Genomic DNA, 15,575 nt, shown 5'->3' on the forward strand with positions numbered 1-15,575 from the left:
CAAGTTTATGGTGATTCTGAATTGATTGTTAACCAAGTTAGAGGTGTCCATGCTACTAAAATGATTTGTTGAAAAGTTACAAGCATGTTGTGTGGGATTTAGTTGAAGGTTTCAAAGCTTTTAATTTGCAATCTGTACCTAGAAATCAGAATAAACATGCTGATAGACTTGCTGAAATTGGTACACAATATGATATTCTTTCTGAAATCAGCAAAAATAAAGGAAAAAATCATGTAAAAGTTGTTAGACGTGCTATACCAAATAACGCTGAAAGTTGGCAAGTTTTTGAATCTGATCAGCATATTGTTAATTTTTTAAGAGAAGAAGCTGAGTTTTCTTAGCCTAACTAGCAGAAATTATAGGAACAATATGAGGATCAGATTATTCAGTTTAAGGACAAATAAGATGCGTAAAGGTTTGGTGACTTTAGATTCTATTTTTAATATTGATGATAAATTAGAAAAGGATAAATCTAGCTTGTAGATCAAGGAAGAACACTATGAAGAGATTGAAGTTGCAAAGGATAAGAAGCTCAAACTTGGCAAGGTATGTGCCCTCGAAGAACGTCAAACTTTTGTTAATTTGTGCAATGAATTCCAAGATATTATTGCATGGAATTATTCAGATTTGAAGGTGTTTGATCCTAATATTGCTCAACACACCATTGAATTAGAACCTGGTGTAAAACCGGTTAGGCAAAAACAGAGGCCAATAAATCCCAAGTTAGAACCTCTTATGATCAAAGAGTTGAACAAATTAATTGAAATCAATATTATATTTCCTATGAAGCATACCTCTTGGGTTTCTAATTTGGTCCCAGTTAGGAAGAAAAATGGAGAAATTAGATTGTGTGTTGATTTTTGTGATTTAAACAGAGCTTCATTGAAGGATAGACATCCTTTGCCTTCAATAGAGCAAATCTTGCAAGTTGTTTCAAGTTCAAAATGTTGTTTACCGTAGAGGTAAAGAAATCAACGCATACAGACAATAATAGCAGAATAATATTCGCATATGCCAGAACATACATTAGGCTTCATAATATTCGCATTAGCAGATGAATGATTATTTACAATGATCCCAGATGGGATATAAATACTACCGCTAAACCTTCCCGAAGGAGTCCGTCGGCCACAAATATTCTATCCATTACAAACTATTTACCCGTCGGCTACAAAATACAAAACACCGACGAAAGTCAATCCGTCGGCTACAGAAACACCGCCGGACCCATCGAGTCGGCTAACACCATCCCCCCCAAAAAGAAAAGTCGTCTCCTGACGACTAACAAAATATCTGAGACAAATTAACAAACAAAATACATTAACAACGTGACTACAACAAGAAAAATCTGCTTCTGTCACATCACTTCCACATCCCGTTGCATCTGGAGCCTCTGCTAACACAATACTGTCTCCTCAAGCTGACCTTGATAGCCACCTGTGCTGCTTTTTCTGTTTTCAATTCCTCGGTACCTTGAGCCAAGTGTCGCTGCACTGCCTCCAACTGGATGATCAGCTCCTCCCGAGCTCTCTACGCATCCACCAAGACAGCCTCACAGCAACACTTGCTCCCACTGCCTTTGGTACACAAAAAGTCCATGCCTGCAGCAACTTTAACTCTTCTCAACTGGTCAGACTCCCACGACTGATATCCGCAACGACTGGGGGTTCAGGGGGCAACGCCCCCGGCGGGGTCGAGGGGCAGCGCCCCCATGGGGTCTTGGGGCAGCGTACAGGGCGGGGTCGAGGGGCAGCGCCCCTCGCCGCCAAGACCAAATTAACACTTCGCAACCCACACAGAAATGCACAGAACACACCATTTCTGTCATTATCTGCCGATTTTGCACTCTTTCTGGCAACTACAGATGCGTCCCCTTTCCTTTGGTATCATCAGTAACTTATTCTGAACAACTTGAATCTGTCGTCTTTTTTTTTTTGTTTTTAAATACAATTTCTCCTTCCTGACGAAATTAGTGTGCCTCTTGAAACTCTTGGCAGAAATCCTAATCCGCTAGATGGAAACTGTCGAGCACACAAATTGAGAACCGCCAATCGGCAAAAGAATGATGGCCAACTGCCCGAGAACAGCCTTCCCCCGTATGCCGACGTCAGTTAGGTTGTTCAACTGAAGCACAGAGAAAACCCAAGAAAGCGCATCGAAATCTTGTATTCCCGTAGAGAAGTCTGCTGGCCGGAGGAGTTTACTAAGTTCTATGCCCGCGATCCTCTTCCTTTTACCGGCGGAGACTTCTGGTGAGACAGTTTTCTTTTAAGCCTGCGGCCTTCCTATTTACTGTCAAAGACTGCCCACGCGGAGGAGATGTTTGGAGGCTTCAGAGGAAGAAAACCCAAAAAAAATAAAGTATTTAAGCCCGTGGGGCTTTGCTTGGCAAAGGACTTAAAATTTTTTTTGTGTTCACGGACAGCTGCCCGTGGGCTTATAGCAACCCGCGGACAGACTGTCCGCAGGGAGCTTCTGCTCCACTCCCGCGGACAGGCTGCTGCCCGTGGGGTCTTTCTCTGCCCGCGGACAGGCAGTTGTCCACGGGACTTTCTCTGCCCGTGGACAGGTAGTTGCCTGCGGGACTTTTCAGTCTGCGGGCCTTTCTGTCCGTGGGCCTTTCTGTCCGCGGGGCGCTCTTTTCAATGGAATGACTACGAAATCCAATAAAAATGGTTGCTTACCAATTGTTACCGGTTGTGCTTTCAAGATTTCCAACGGTTTGATTCCATGTTGGTCTGCCGTGAGCAACTGAAATGTAGGTGGCCACAGCGTCGGCTTCCCTAACTTCTTCTAGGTATCCTCCGGTAAGACATTCACTCTGGACCCTCCGTCAACAATTGTCTCTGTCAAAACATTTTCCAAAATCCCCATCTCGACAACCGTCGGATGCTGTCCGGATGTGAGTGCCAGCAGCATTGGGTCTGTTGTCATCACTTCCCTACTGTCCTTTCCTGTGTCCTCCGGTGCTTTCGGAAACGGTGTATGATTCAAAATGGCCGTTCGTAACCGGGGCATTGTGAGAAGGTCACTTATCTTGACCGGTATCTGCGTTTGTAAGATCTGTCGTATAATGTTTTGTTCTGCGGAGTTCCTTGCCAAGGTGCCGGTGATATCCTTCAACTGAGATGTCTCCGTTGACGATGCCTTTGCAATGTTCGCCTGCGCTTCCCCCACTTTTCTCTTTTCCTCCACTTGCCTCCGTGTAATTGCCAGAACCTCCTCTACATCTGTGCCAACAGTGATCAAGTTTACTCCAGCCTTTGGACACTTGGAATCTTCGTGATCGTCGGGTTCGCACCATCTGCATAATAATTTCGGTGTGTTTTCCGCTGTACAATCCCGCGCAAAATGACCCCACAAATTACATGCTCGGCATTGAACGATCGGCCGTCCATTTGCATCATACTGAGTTCGACTTCGGCTTCCATTATTATTGTTATTATTTGTATTGTTGTTATTTTGCCCTTTGCTATTATTCCTGTATCCTCCGGATGTAGCACTGACGGTATTCGTGTTTCCGCTACTACCCGACGGAGAAGCCTCCTATGTGAGAAACACCTGCGGAGATGCTCTTGTCTTCATATTAAAGGGGCACTCTTTTGTCGAATGGCCCATGATCTGACAAATGTCACAAAATTGGTTCTTTGGACACAATCCTTTAGTATGACTGTCGGTCTTACAGTCCGTGCACCACAGCTCACTGCCTTTTGGCTCTTTTTGCATATTTTTAAACTCCATCATTCGAACCATATCCTTCTGTAAGGCACAAACCTTTTTGCTACTACCTTCGTTGTCGCTGCTATCATCTCTAGTAGATTCGTCATCATCAGAGTCAGAGGAGCTAGTTTTTCTCTTCTTTGTCTTCTGTGCACTTTCAAGGTCCAGTGCTCTGTTATAAGCATCCACATATGACGACTGTGGTACAATTTTTATTTTCCTCCGCAACTGTGAGTGTAGGCCGTTCACAAACCACCTTTTCTGCAATCCGTCCGCCGGCTTGCTTTCCATTTTGTTTATTAAGTCTTTTAATCTCCTGGCATAGACTCGGACAGTTTCGTGCTTCCCCTGCTTGGTATTGAAAATCTCTGCTACAATTTCATTATCATTCCGCAAGAGTTTAAATTCCGCCAGGAACTCCTTTTTAATGTTATCCTAGGTATCCAGCTTCTGCAGATTCATATCCGAAAACCAATTAATCGCGACACCCCGTAGGGTTGCCGAAAATTGCCTTACCCATTCATCGGCATCTATGATTCCATTTGCCCGCTAGTTCGTCTCACATGTCTTACAATGTCGGATGGGGTCGGCTGTACCATCGCCTTCAAATTTCGGCAGCTTTTCTTTGGGTCCCGCCATCACAACACTGGAGGTCTGCACTGTCACTGGAGGTCTGCACTCCCACACCGAAGGTCTGAACTCCCACACCGGAGGTCTGCACTCCCACACTGGTGGATTGGTCTCTCACACCGACAGTCTGTACTCCCACACTGGCGGACTGGTCTCCCACACCGGCAGTCTGCACTCCCACACCGTCGGACTGGTCTCCGACACCGGAGGTTTGCACTCCCACACCGGTGGTCTGCACTCCCACACGGGCGGACTGCTCTCCTACACCGGCGGACAGCTCTCCCACACTGGAGGTCTCGACAGCTTCGATCCTTGGTGAAGAAGAAGGATCTTCTGAAGTTGTTTCCCTCAGAAGTCTATCCCGGACGAAGAGGTCACTCCACGCTCGTGCTCCCTCGGCACTGCGAGTCGTGCGAGTTGATGCTCTTCCGTCTGAATTTTATTCTCTCGGCGAACAAAATTCAAGAACTCCTCCCGTGCTTCTTCCACCAATTCCACCTGTTGCCGAGTCTCCTCCAACAATTCCTCCGCGCTTTGATTTCCATCAGCAATCTTTTGAAATCTCCGTCGGCGTTCGGCTTGCTGTGCCAGAATTAAATTCTCTTGCGCAGTACGGATTCCATCTTTTCCCTTGATCTTATTCCGATCCTTGTTAAGCTGATTTGGCATTAATCTTCATTCCTCCCACCTTCCAGGTTCATAAGGCAACGACGCCAAATGTTTACCGTACAGGTAAAGAAATCAACGCATACAGACAATAATAGCAAAATAATATTCGCATATGCCAGAACATACATTAGGCTTCATAATATTCACAATAGCAGATGAATGATTATTTACAATGATCCCAGACGGGATATAAATACTACCGCTGAACCTTCCCGAAGGAGTCCGTCGGCCACAAATATTCTATCCGCTACAAACTATTTATCCGTCGGCTACAAAATACAAAACACCGATGACAGTCAATCCGTCGGCTACAGAAACACTGCCGGACCCATCCAGTCGGCTAACAAACGTTTCTCATTACTGGATGGTTTTTCTGGTTACAATCAAATTTTGGTCGAAGAGGACAGATTTAAAACAACGTTTACTGCCAAATGGGGCACTATGGCTTATCAAAAGATGCCATTTGGCTTGTCAAATGCAGGTGCAACTTTTCATAAAACAATGGGTAAAGCTTTCCTGAATTTAATGTATAGGTTTGTGCTGGTTTATCTTGACGACATTACTATTTTTTCAAAGAATGCAACAGATCACTTTCAGCACTTAAAGGTAATATTTGAGAGATGTAGGGAATATGGTATATGTTTGAATCTTAAGAAAAGTTTTTTTTTCTGTTCATAAAGGAAAACTGTTAGGATTTATTGTATCTAAAGAGGGTATTACTATAGAACCGTAAAGAGTAAGTGCAATTCTCACTCTACCATTTCCAGCACATAAAAAGGGACTGCAAAGTTTCTTAGGTAGGATCAACTTTGTGAGGAGATTTATTCCAAATATTGCTGAATTATTGATCCCATTAACAGCTATGCTTAGAAAAGGTATGGTTTTTAGCTGGACAAAGGAAGGTAAACGTAGTTTTGAGCTGATAAAAGAAGCATTAGCTGTTGCTCCCACATTGTTAAATCCAAATTTCTCTAAAGATTTCATATTATATACTTATGGAAACATTGATTCTATTGCTGCTATGTTAGTACAATAGAATGATGAAGGTTTTGAACAGACATTAGCATTTTTCAGCCAAGGGCTTAAAGATTATGAACTGCATTATTCTTTTGTTGAAAAGCATGTTCTTTCTGTTATTAGAAGTTTGAAAATGTTCAGGTACATGCTTTCGAATAATAAGATCAAAATAATGGTTGCTCATCATTTTGTTAAGGATTTCCTGCTCAATACAGATCTGAATACTAAAAGAGCAGGTTGGATTACGAAAGCCATGGAATACGACATTGAAATCAATGTAGCCAAGCTGGTTAGAGGTAAGGGATTATGTGAACAGCTTGCTGGAAATGGGAATAATGATTTAAATCATGATGATAATGTTGTTTTAACCATGTTAGATGAGGAATAGCTTGCTATCCACGATATTTAGAATGATTGGGTGGAAGATATGACAAGATTCTTGCAAACAGGACGTTGTCCTAAAGGTTTGAAAAGGTCAAAACGAAGGTATTACAGATTACAAGTCATTCCTTACTGTTTGATGAATGGTATTTTATTCAAGAAAGATCTGCAGGGTGTATTGCTGAGCTGTATTAAACGAGATCAGGTTGAGCATATTTTGCATCAATTCCATGAAGGGCCAGCTGGAGGTCACTTCTCACCAAGAGCTACAACTCTTAAGGTGATGAAGGCAGGCTATTATTGGCCATGTGTGTTTAAGTACGCACATCTTTGGGTAAGAAAATGCAAGCAATGTTCAATCTTTACAGGTAAACAGAAGTTATCAGCAATGCCTTTATAGCCTATTCAAGTGGACCAGTCATTCATGAAATGGGGTTTAGACTTTATTTGCGTCATTAACCAACCATCAAGTGCAGGTCATAAATGGGTATTGACAACCACTGATTATTTTACCAAGTGGACTGAAACGGTAGCTCTTAAAGATGCAAATGAGACTGTTGTTTAAATTTTTATGAGGATTTAGTTTGCAGATTTGGTATACCAGATTCAATTATTTCAGATAACGCACTTGCATTCGTAGGAAATAAGATTGTTGAATGGGTTGTTATGAAGGGTGTGTATTTGAATACTTCATCAAATTACTACCCACAGGGTAATGGGCAAGCTGAATCCACCAATAAGAATCTGATTCGTATAATAAAGAGAATATTAGAAGGGAATCAGCGTTCTTGGCACGAAAAGTTGAAATCAGCACTGTGGGTTGATAGAATAACTCTTAAAAGATCAACTGGTATGTCTCCTTATACACTGGTTTAGGGTAAAGAAGCTAGATTACTTGTTTTAGTTGAGTTTCCAGCTTTAGATTTTATGCATTAGTTAGATATGATTGATGAAGAGCTTATGACTGTAAGGTTGGACCAACTCGCTGAATTAGAAGAGAAAAAAAGAGATTCTTTACAAACAATTGAGCATCATCAAGCTCGGATGAAGAAGATGTTTGATAAGAAAGCATCTCCAAAAGATTTTCAGCTAGGAGACGTGGTATTAAAATGGGATGAATTGAAAAGTAGGCCTGGAAAGCATATGAGGTTTGATGCCATGTGGGCTGGTCCGTACATCATAACTGGAACCACGCAACATAATGCTTTCCATCTATCTACACTTGAAGGAGAGGAGTTAAAAATTTTGGTTAATGGGATTCACCTCAAGTGGTGCTTTTGAGGTATTTTTCAGATTACAAGAAGTGCTTTAGCACATTAGAGTAGAGGTGTGATTTATTTTTTAGATTTCAATAAGTGTCGTTTCAGCACATTTAGATTCAAGTTTCAGCATGTTAGTTGTTAGTAATAAAGCTGGAAACTACAACACATCATCATCAATTTGCCATCAACACGTGATACATATCACACAAAGCATGGAATGAGTTCCAATCCCCTAAATCATATATACCTCATGGGTTCATAACAGGTTAATGATGACATGGTGTAATTTTCAGCCATTTAGTTGTAAGAAAATCAGAGAACAATTAGGCATATTGCTGGTACAAATCCTTTTGAAATATTTTCAGAAAAAACAACAAGTATAAATTCCGGTTTTGAATTATGGTTGACTTGAATGATTATCTTGTCCCACAATAGTAATAGGATGTGTTATCCACCATCATACTAGATTGATATACCATTGTATACAAGATGAAAATAGCTAGCATACCACCCTATTACAATCATAAATAACACACCACATTGCTGTTATGATGCAAGGTACACATTCAAGCTTACTAGTTCATGTTTTGTAGTTGTTTTTTAGTAGATTTTCAGCCAAATCTGCTAGGTGTCATAGTAGCCAGTAGCCATCAGCCCTCACAACCATGATACAATTGTTTCATCATAGAAAAGAGATTAGAAAAGAAACCATGTTTATCTCTTTGCTGTGATACAATTCCATCCTGGTTATCAAAACGAACGGCTACGGGATCCTATGGCAACTAACAGATTTGTTTTTCAGTTCAGCTTTAAGTTTTTAGTGTTCAATTTCAGTTTTCAGTGTGGTGTGGTGAGGTGTTTATTTCAGCAATGTTTTCAGTTTGTTTTTTTTAAAATTTTTTGAGAACGTTCAGTTTTCTAAATGCTAAAGATGACTCTATACTTGTAATGTCCCCTTTTTAGCATTCATAGCATGATGTTGTCGTTAGCCTATTTCCCCACGGTCCCGTAGACTAACCAAGACATTAATGAGACTTAGAGGCCATTTGGTCTAGATAGTTTCAGCTACAGGTTTTTTCTGAGGGGTTTTGAGGCAACTTTGGGCATACTTACTATTTATAGTGAGTCATCTTGGGCATGGGCGGACATCCAGTGGCAAAGATATGTCGATGGTAATTGTTTAAAATCGACAAGAAGACTTTTTTATCACTGATAAGATTTGTTATGCATTGATAAAGCTATTTTATAAAGTTAAATTTAAATATTTAACTTTATTAATGCATAGACTATAGTTTGTGGGAAATATTTAAATTAAAAGAGTCCCCTTTATTTTATAACACATTGGAGACATAAGTTACATAGAGGGAGTTATGTTTTATCCCACATTGAGAAAACGAAGGATGGAGCCCTTGTGAGAACACTCTAAAAGAAATGGAAGAGCTTCTTTTAAGTATGCTTGGAAATATCAAAGAAATTGAATTTGTTTTTGGAGATTATGTCTCAATAGTTTGAAGGACGAAATCCCTTCAAGCTGGAAATATTGACACCATTGAAAGATATGGTCTTGAGATTCAACATAGTAGCAATCCGAAAAAGCAGATACGAAAAAGAGTTCGAAAAAGAAGGCTAAAAAAGCAATCCGTAAAAGCAATCCGGAAAAGCGGAACCGAAAAAGCAAGCTGAAAAAGTAGTCCATAAAAGCAGTTCAAAAAGCAGATCCGAAAAAGCAGTTCAAAAAAGCAAATCGGAAAAAGCAAAGCAGAAGGGGCAGCATTGAAGAAAATTATTACAGCCATCTACAACCAGGTTCCTTTATTAGTATTGCTTTTTAGGTGTTATAAGTTTCAGCTGTAAGTGTGCATTATATCAGCATTATCATTTTGTAATCCATGTAAATGCCAAAAGTCTTGGCCATATTTCATGAGCATTGTATTAGAAATTTCATTGAAAATTAAGAAGATAATAATTGCTGGTGTCATTTAAGCAATTCAATATCATTATTTATTAGCTAGTTAGTTTGCATACCAACTGTTTGTAAAAATGCCAGTTGGCTGTAGATGTTCATTTCTCATGCTTAGATCATATATATGCACTGAATATTGTCAAAATTATTAGCACACTCATGTTAGGCCATTGTGTAGTCCATTTGGAGTCTTCTAGCACAAGATTCTCATTGATGCAAATTGAAAAAGAGTCATTTAAAGCCAGTTGAAATACTATATCAGTCATACGTCCTTTGCATGTGAATTGTTTGATGAAATTCCTTGAGCTTTCATCAGCATTTTTGAGAGCAGATTTGAGGAGGCCCATTACGGTGGTGTCAGAGTTATAAGTCTTGCCATCCTGTGGAGGTCTTATTTGGAATAGCTAGATAGAAAGAAAAAAATGTTTGACAACATGTATATCAATCCGAATCAGGGAAAGGAAAGATTCTTACAGATATTGGACACTTTGGCACAGGGACAACGATTAGCAGAGCAGAAAGCATAGGAATAGAGTCAGAGATTGGAGCTTATGATGCAGATGATGGCTCGTCAAATGGGGTTGAATGCTAATGTGGGTGGACGAAATAATCAGAATGGTAATAATCAGGATGGGACACATAATGGAGGCGAACAAGTTGGGAACAATTTTGGTCATGCACCCCAACAAACTAGGACAGTGAGTTCAAGGCCCATGATTCCCACATTTCCTCCTAGAGCCCCAAAGCAGCCCATACTAGAGCCCTAGATCACTAATATACAGGACCAGTTAAGGAGAGATTGGGAAGCTGGAGGTCCAGATTTTACTGCTGCAATTACCTTTAGGGAGTATATAGATGTGCGGATGAAGCATATGCCACGTGGACATGACAAGAACTAGAGCTATGAGTTATGGAAGAAAGTAGGGAAACTTTAGTTACCATATTATGATGGCTCGGGGAAGTCTACAGCAAGAGCTTGGGTTCAAAATCTTGACACATACTTTCAAATGAACCCTATGCCTGAGGAAGAAACTATTAAGTATGCAGCAATTCACCTGGATGGGTTAGCACACAAGTGGTGTCATCATGGTATGGTCACTATGGGTCATGCACACATTACCTCATATGTAGAGTTTACGGAGAGACTGATTGAACATTTTGATAGGCCTAAGGATCATACCTTCCCTATGACAGGCAGAAACTTGTATGAGGAGTTTAACAGACATGCTAATTCGATACAGGGAGACATTAGCACATCTTCAGGTAATGGTTTATCGGCATCATCTTCACAGGCAGAAGGGGTTACAGATGTTGTGCAGGTTGAGCCAGTAGCATCAGAAGGTGATATCATAGGCACACCGGATTGTGTGATTGACACAGATAGTGATTCCAGTACAGTTGGGCTGGATGAAGTTACAACAGTTGAGGATACTGTCATGTTTGAGGATAGTACATTTGATTAGCAAGTGAGCATTCAAGACTTTGCAGAAAATGAGTATCAAGCACAATTGGATGCTTCTTCACATGAGATAGAGGCTAGTAGCTCTTTACTTGGTTTGGCAAGCTAGTTGAAGACAAGGGACAACAATATTGTCACGGCTTTATCTCATCATGATAGGATACATGGATTGATTGAGAATCACATTTGGATGATTCAACTGCAGGAGAGACAGAAAGGAGTCACAACAGGTTCTTGTGACAACTTACAATAGATCAAGGAAGGCATGGAGGCAATGAAGATAAGTTACATACACCTACTTTCAGATCGCGATCATCTCCCTAATCTTGCAGGGATCTATTTAGATGCATTGAAGAAGGAGGAGGAGGTTGACCGGCTTTCTCATGAACTGGAGGATACTCAGAATTCCTTGGTGTGTATTCAGTTGGCTTTCCAGGATTCTGAGAGATATGTGGACAAGCTTTGTCTTGAGGTGAGCTCAGTTTGCGAGTTAGTGCATATAGCAGGGACTCAGTTTTCTTTTACAGTGAGGTCACATGTTGATGATTTCTCAGAGATGACAGAGTTTACAGGAGAGTCCCAGGATCTGAGTATTATAGATGATAGCTATTTTGAGGTTACTCCTTTGGACAGTGTACCAGGGATAGAGTATAGGAGTTCGACCAATCGGCACAATCATGTGTCTAGTCAGCTGAGAGTTGGTGAGTGAGACATTTCTATCACTTGCGAGCATTTTGATGTTGTTCGTCAGTTGTTAGCAGTTTATGGATGGGGTTCTCCTACTAGTGATGAGCAAGAGGTAGTTATCTTTCCTTGATAGAGATCCACTCTTTATGGGAGGCTATCCAGATTTTGAGATAGAATTATATGCAGTTGGTAGCCGACAAAGATTATCTTATGGAGTGGGGCAGTACAGCATATGACGCATTATTGGTCAAGGAAGATGAGGTGAGTGAGCTTGCTCAGCAGCTCGAGGTGACTTCTGAGTTTCTTGAGAGTACACAGTTGGCTTTCAAGGAGTCACAGTTTCATTTAGCTAAAGTAACCATGGAGTTAGAACGACTTCAGTCTTTACCAGATTCTGTACAATCATGGACCGTGGTGTCTGGTGATCCGCGGATGTCCATGGTCGAGGTTGATAGAGGTAGTGGAGATGAGGATATATCTGTCCATGACACTAGTATTGGCATATTTGGTCCATTTCCACCGGAGGCAGGTTCAACTGAGTTGGGCGCTGCAGCTGAGCATTGTGATATGTTTGACTTGGAGGGCACAGAGACTAGTGATGTTGTTGATTCTACACTCTTGGCTATATCATCTTCTGACTTAACTGATCACAGGAGCATCTCCGAGACCATTTGGGAAATTGGTCGCATAGCACAGGCAGTAGCTGCACAGCATGGGCAACTGAGGCCATGTAGCACGAGTTGAGGCCGCACAGCATAGGAGCATCTCCAGAACTGTTCGAGAAAGTGGTCGCACAACACAGGCAGTAGCTACATAGCACGGGCAACTGAGGCTGTGCAACACGGGCCGTGACTGCGTAGCACGGGAGCGTCTCTGAAACCATTCGAGAAATTTCGGAAACTTTCAGGAACATTATCGAAACCATTTGGGAACATTACAGTAACTAGAACTTGGTCAGGTTTTATATAGGTAGTTGCAACCTTTGCTTTTTCAAACAAGTGGTTAGTTTCCACATCCTTCCTTTTGGTTTTCATTATTGTTGATTTGATAATGCCTATAGATGATATTGGTCGTTAAATTTTAAGAAATATCTTGGTCCTTGAGAGAAAACTTAGTTTCAGAACTGAAACTAGTTTCTAATATGGTTCTTGAAAGCATGTAGTATGTTGAGAAGAAAGCCTTTTGAAGGATCAATGGACAGAAGATGGAAAAGGTTTCAAAACCCTTTTTGGGACATATTATAGTTTTGAAAGCCTCGTCTTCATCCAACAAATGAAAATAATGCATTGTTTGCAAAGCCAAGATATAAGTCAACAAAGTCGTGGCTAGTCATTACTCGAAATGTAGTTGATTCCCCAACAAAGTCTAAGAAAGGAGGAAGAGAGCCATCCAGAGCAGAAAATAAACGAGTTCTCAAAAGTAGTGACAAGTTCCCAAGGTGGTTTTTAGAGCCTAATTATTTCCTCACACATTCTCTCTAAGGTAATATTGTTCAATAAGGGAGTCAAGGTAACACTAAAGGGTTTGATGCCAACTTAAGCACCATTAGATGTGTTGGAACCAATACTAGAGATAATCAATGCATAATTAATAGAGTTTATGGCTGTCTTTGGGACCACGCCTTACAGCTTCAGCCCCCTTCAGGATAGACCACGGATCGGCTCATCACCTCCTTCACCTTGGTCTCTCTGGCTCGGGGTACCAAGCGATCGCTTGGTCTCCCTACTACTAGACACAATAGGTCTGTGAGGCCTCACAAGGATTACACGTGGCAGCAGCTCTCCACTCCTACTGGTTCTAGAAGATAGCCCAGGGCCTCCTCTTGCCCTGGACTGTATCCTTTTGTTTTAGCCTTATTCTTGACAACGAGGAGTTATTTTCTTGTTGCTAGCTTCTACTTCTGTCTCTTCTTTGGGCTTTGTTCTGCTTTTTTCTGGACACCATTTGGTGTTTCTGTTATCAGCTGGTTTTTTTTGTTGTGTACAAGCAGTCCCTTAGACCCGCCTTGTAGTCTTTTGTTGGACATTAATAAATTTATCTTATCTGAATTTGATTTTTATGTCCATCCATAAATGAGTGTGTGTGCATTCTTTGCAATGTCTTCTTTAATATAATATCGTGAAATGTTTAGATCGGTCTAGAGCAGGCACTGGACAGCATATAGAATTGTATGTGTGTCTGCTCCAATACAATGATGTTTTAAGTACCTGTTGGTGTTTCAAGCATATCAAGCCAGTGTAACCAAGTTCTTTGCTACTGACTTGGCTCAGAAATACATACAATCCCCAACTTACCATCTGCAATCTGGAGAAACTGTCTAACTTACCATCCCTTATTTTGTATTATGCTGGACATTGTCTGGGTAGCTGAATTTTGAAAATTTTACTTAATCCAGAATTTGACATTATTCTATATTATTATATATATGTGTGTGTGTATATGTGTACATGCATGTATCTGTGTACCTATATTTATGTGTGTCTATGTATGTATTTGTATGTGTGTGTGTATATACTATATACATATAAACAATTACATATACATGTGTGTAATCACTATCTATACATATGAATAATTATATATCCATATAAATGTACATGAATATGATATATCAGGATCTCTATTGGATCAAATAGTAGAATCTCTTACACATCCTAGACATACACCAAATTATCTTGCAAGTGCTGTCCCTGCGCAGGTTACTATTGTTGCACCTGTTTTTTATACAAATAATATATATATATATATATATATATATATATATATATATATATATGTATGTATGTATGTATACACATATGTGTGTGTGTTTCTGGTAGTATATTCTATAAACTATATGTATGGGTACAGATAATTATTCATACATATAAATGTATAGCTATATGATTGATAAACACCAAAGCTAAAACATTCAAGAATGTAGTGGACAACACACACAGAGATGCTGTGCATTGTCTGGTGTAGTATAATCTAAATGTATATGTGTCTGTGTGTGCACGTGTTTGCAATATTTGTTTTAATATAATAATAAAATGTCTATATACATCCTTATGGGAACTTGATGCCAAATTACAACAACACTAGAACTGATTTTTGTGTTTGATTTGCTTAAATGCATTGTTCAATGTTTTCTCTGTTTACTTTAATGGTCAAGTTTTTAATCTCTATGAAATTGGTAAATTCAGGCGTCCTTCAGTGTGCTTACAAGAAACACATGCTTTTTTCAGTTATATATTGTTTATCTTGCACTTATTTACCTGAGTTGCCCTCGATACTTGCAAATATTTATTTCTCCTTTTCTAGGAATGGCTATGAGTTGTTTTCATTTAGGACTACCTTGTAGATGGACAGATTGGATTCTTCATTGTATGGTGGTCGATATAATGCTTTTCATATCACTGTTGCCTGTTGTTAATGGATGCATTGAATTTTCAATTGCAGACCTGGTTTGAGATCCATTTTAACTGGATATCTCCCAAGTGTCATCCTCAACATTTTCATATATATTATTCCTTTTGCAATGCTTCTACTCGCAGACACTGAAGGATGTGTATCGACAAGCAGCCAGGAAAGAAAGGCATGCAGCATGGTTTTTTATTTTCTGGTTGCAAATGTCTTCTTTCTGAGTTTGTTATCAGGATCTCTACTGGATCAAATAGGAGAATCTTTTACAAATCCTAGAAATATACCAAATCGTCTTGCAAGTGCTGTCTCTGCACAGGTAAGTAATGTTGTCTCTCTTTTTTATGCTCTAGGTTTCAAGGCCTACTGATATCAGGAATACTTT

General features: G+C 40.2%; 1 protein-coding gene across 1 annotated transcript in view; it reads left to right on the forward strand.

Moving 5' to 3' along the window:
* LOC149532428 (Early-responsive to dehydration stress protein (ERD4)) overlaps window positions 1-15,575 on the forward strand; it is a 416,579-nt gene that overhangs the window by 233,833 nt on the left and 167,171 nt on the right. Inside the window, exon 7 of the mRNA XM_089805383.1 lies at window positions 15,230-15,509. Coding sequence (XP_089661509.1) covers window positions 15,230-15,509 — 280 coding nt within the window. The remainder of the gene's footprint in view (window positions 1-15,229; window positions 15,510-15,575) is intronic.

Source organism: Cupressus sempervirens, chromosome 10 (assembly GCF_028749045.1).
Source record: "Cupressus sempervirens isolate cs-2001-9-10 chromosome 10, ASM2874904v1, whole genome shotgun sequence".
Taxonomy (NCBI): Eukaryota; Viridiplantae; Streptophyta; class Pinopsida; order Cupressales; family Cupressaceae; genus Cupressus; species Cupressus sempervirens.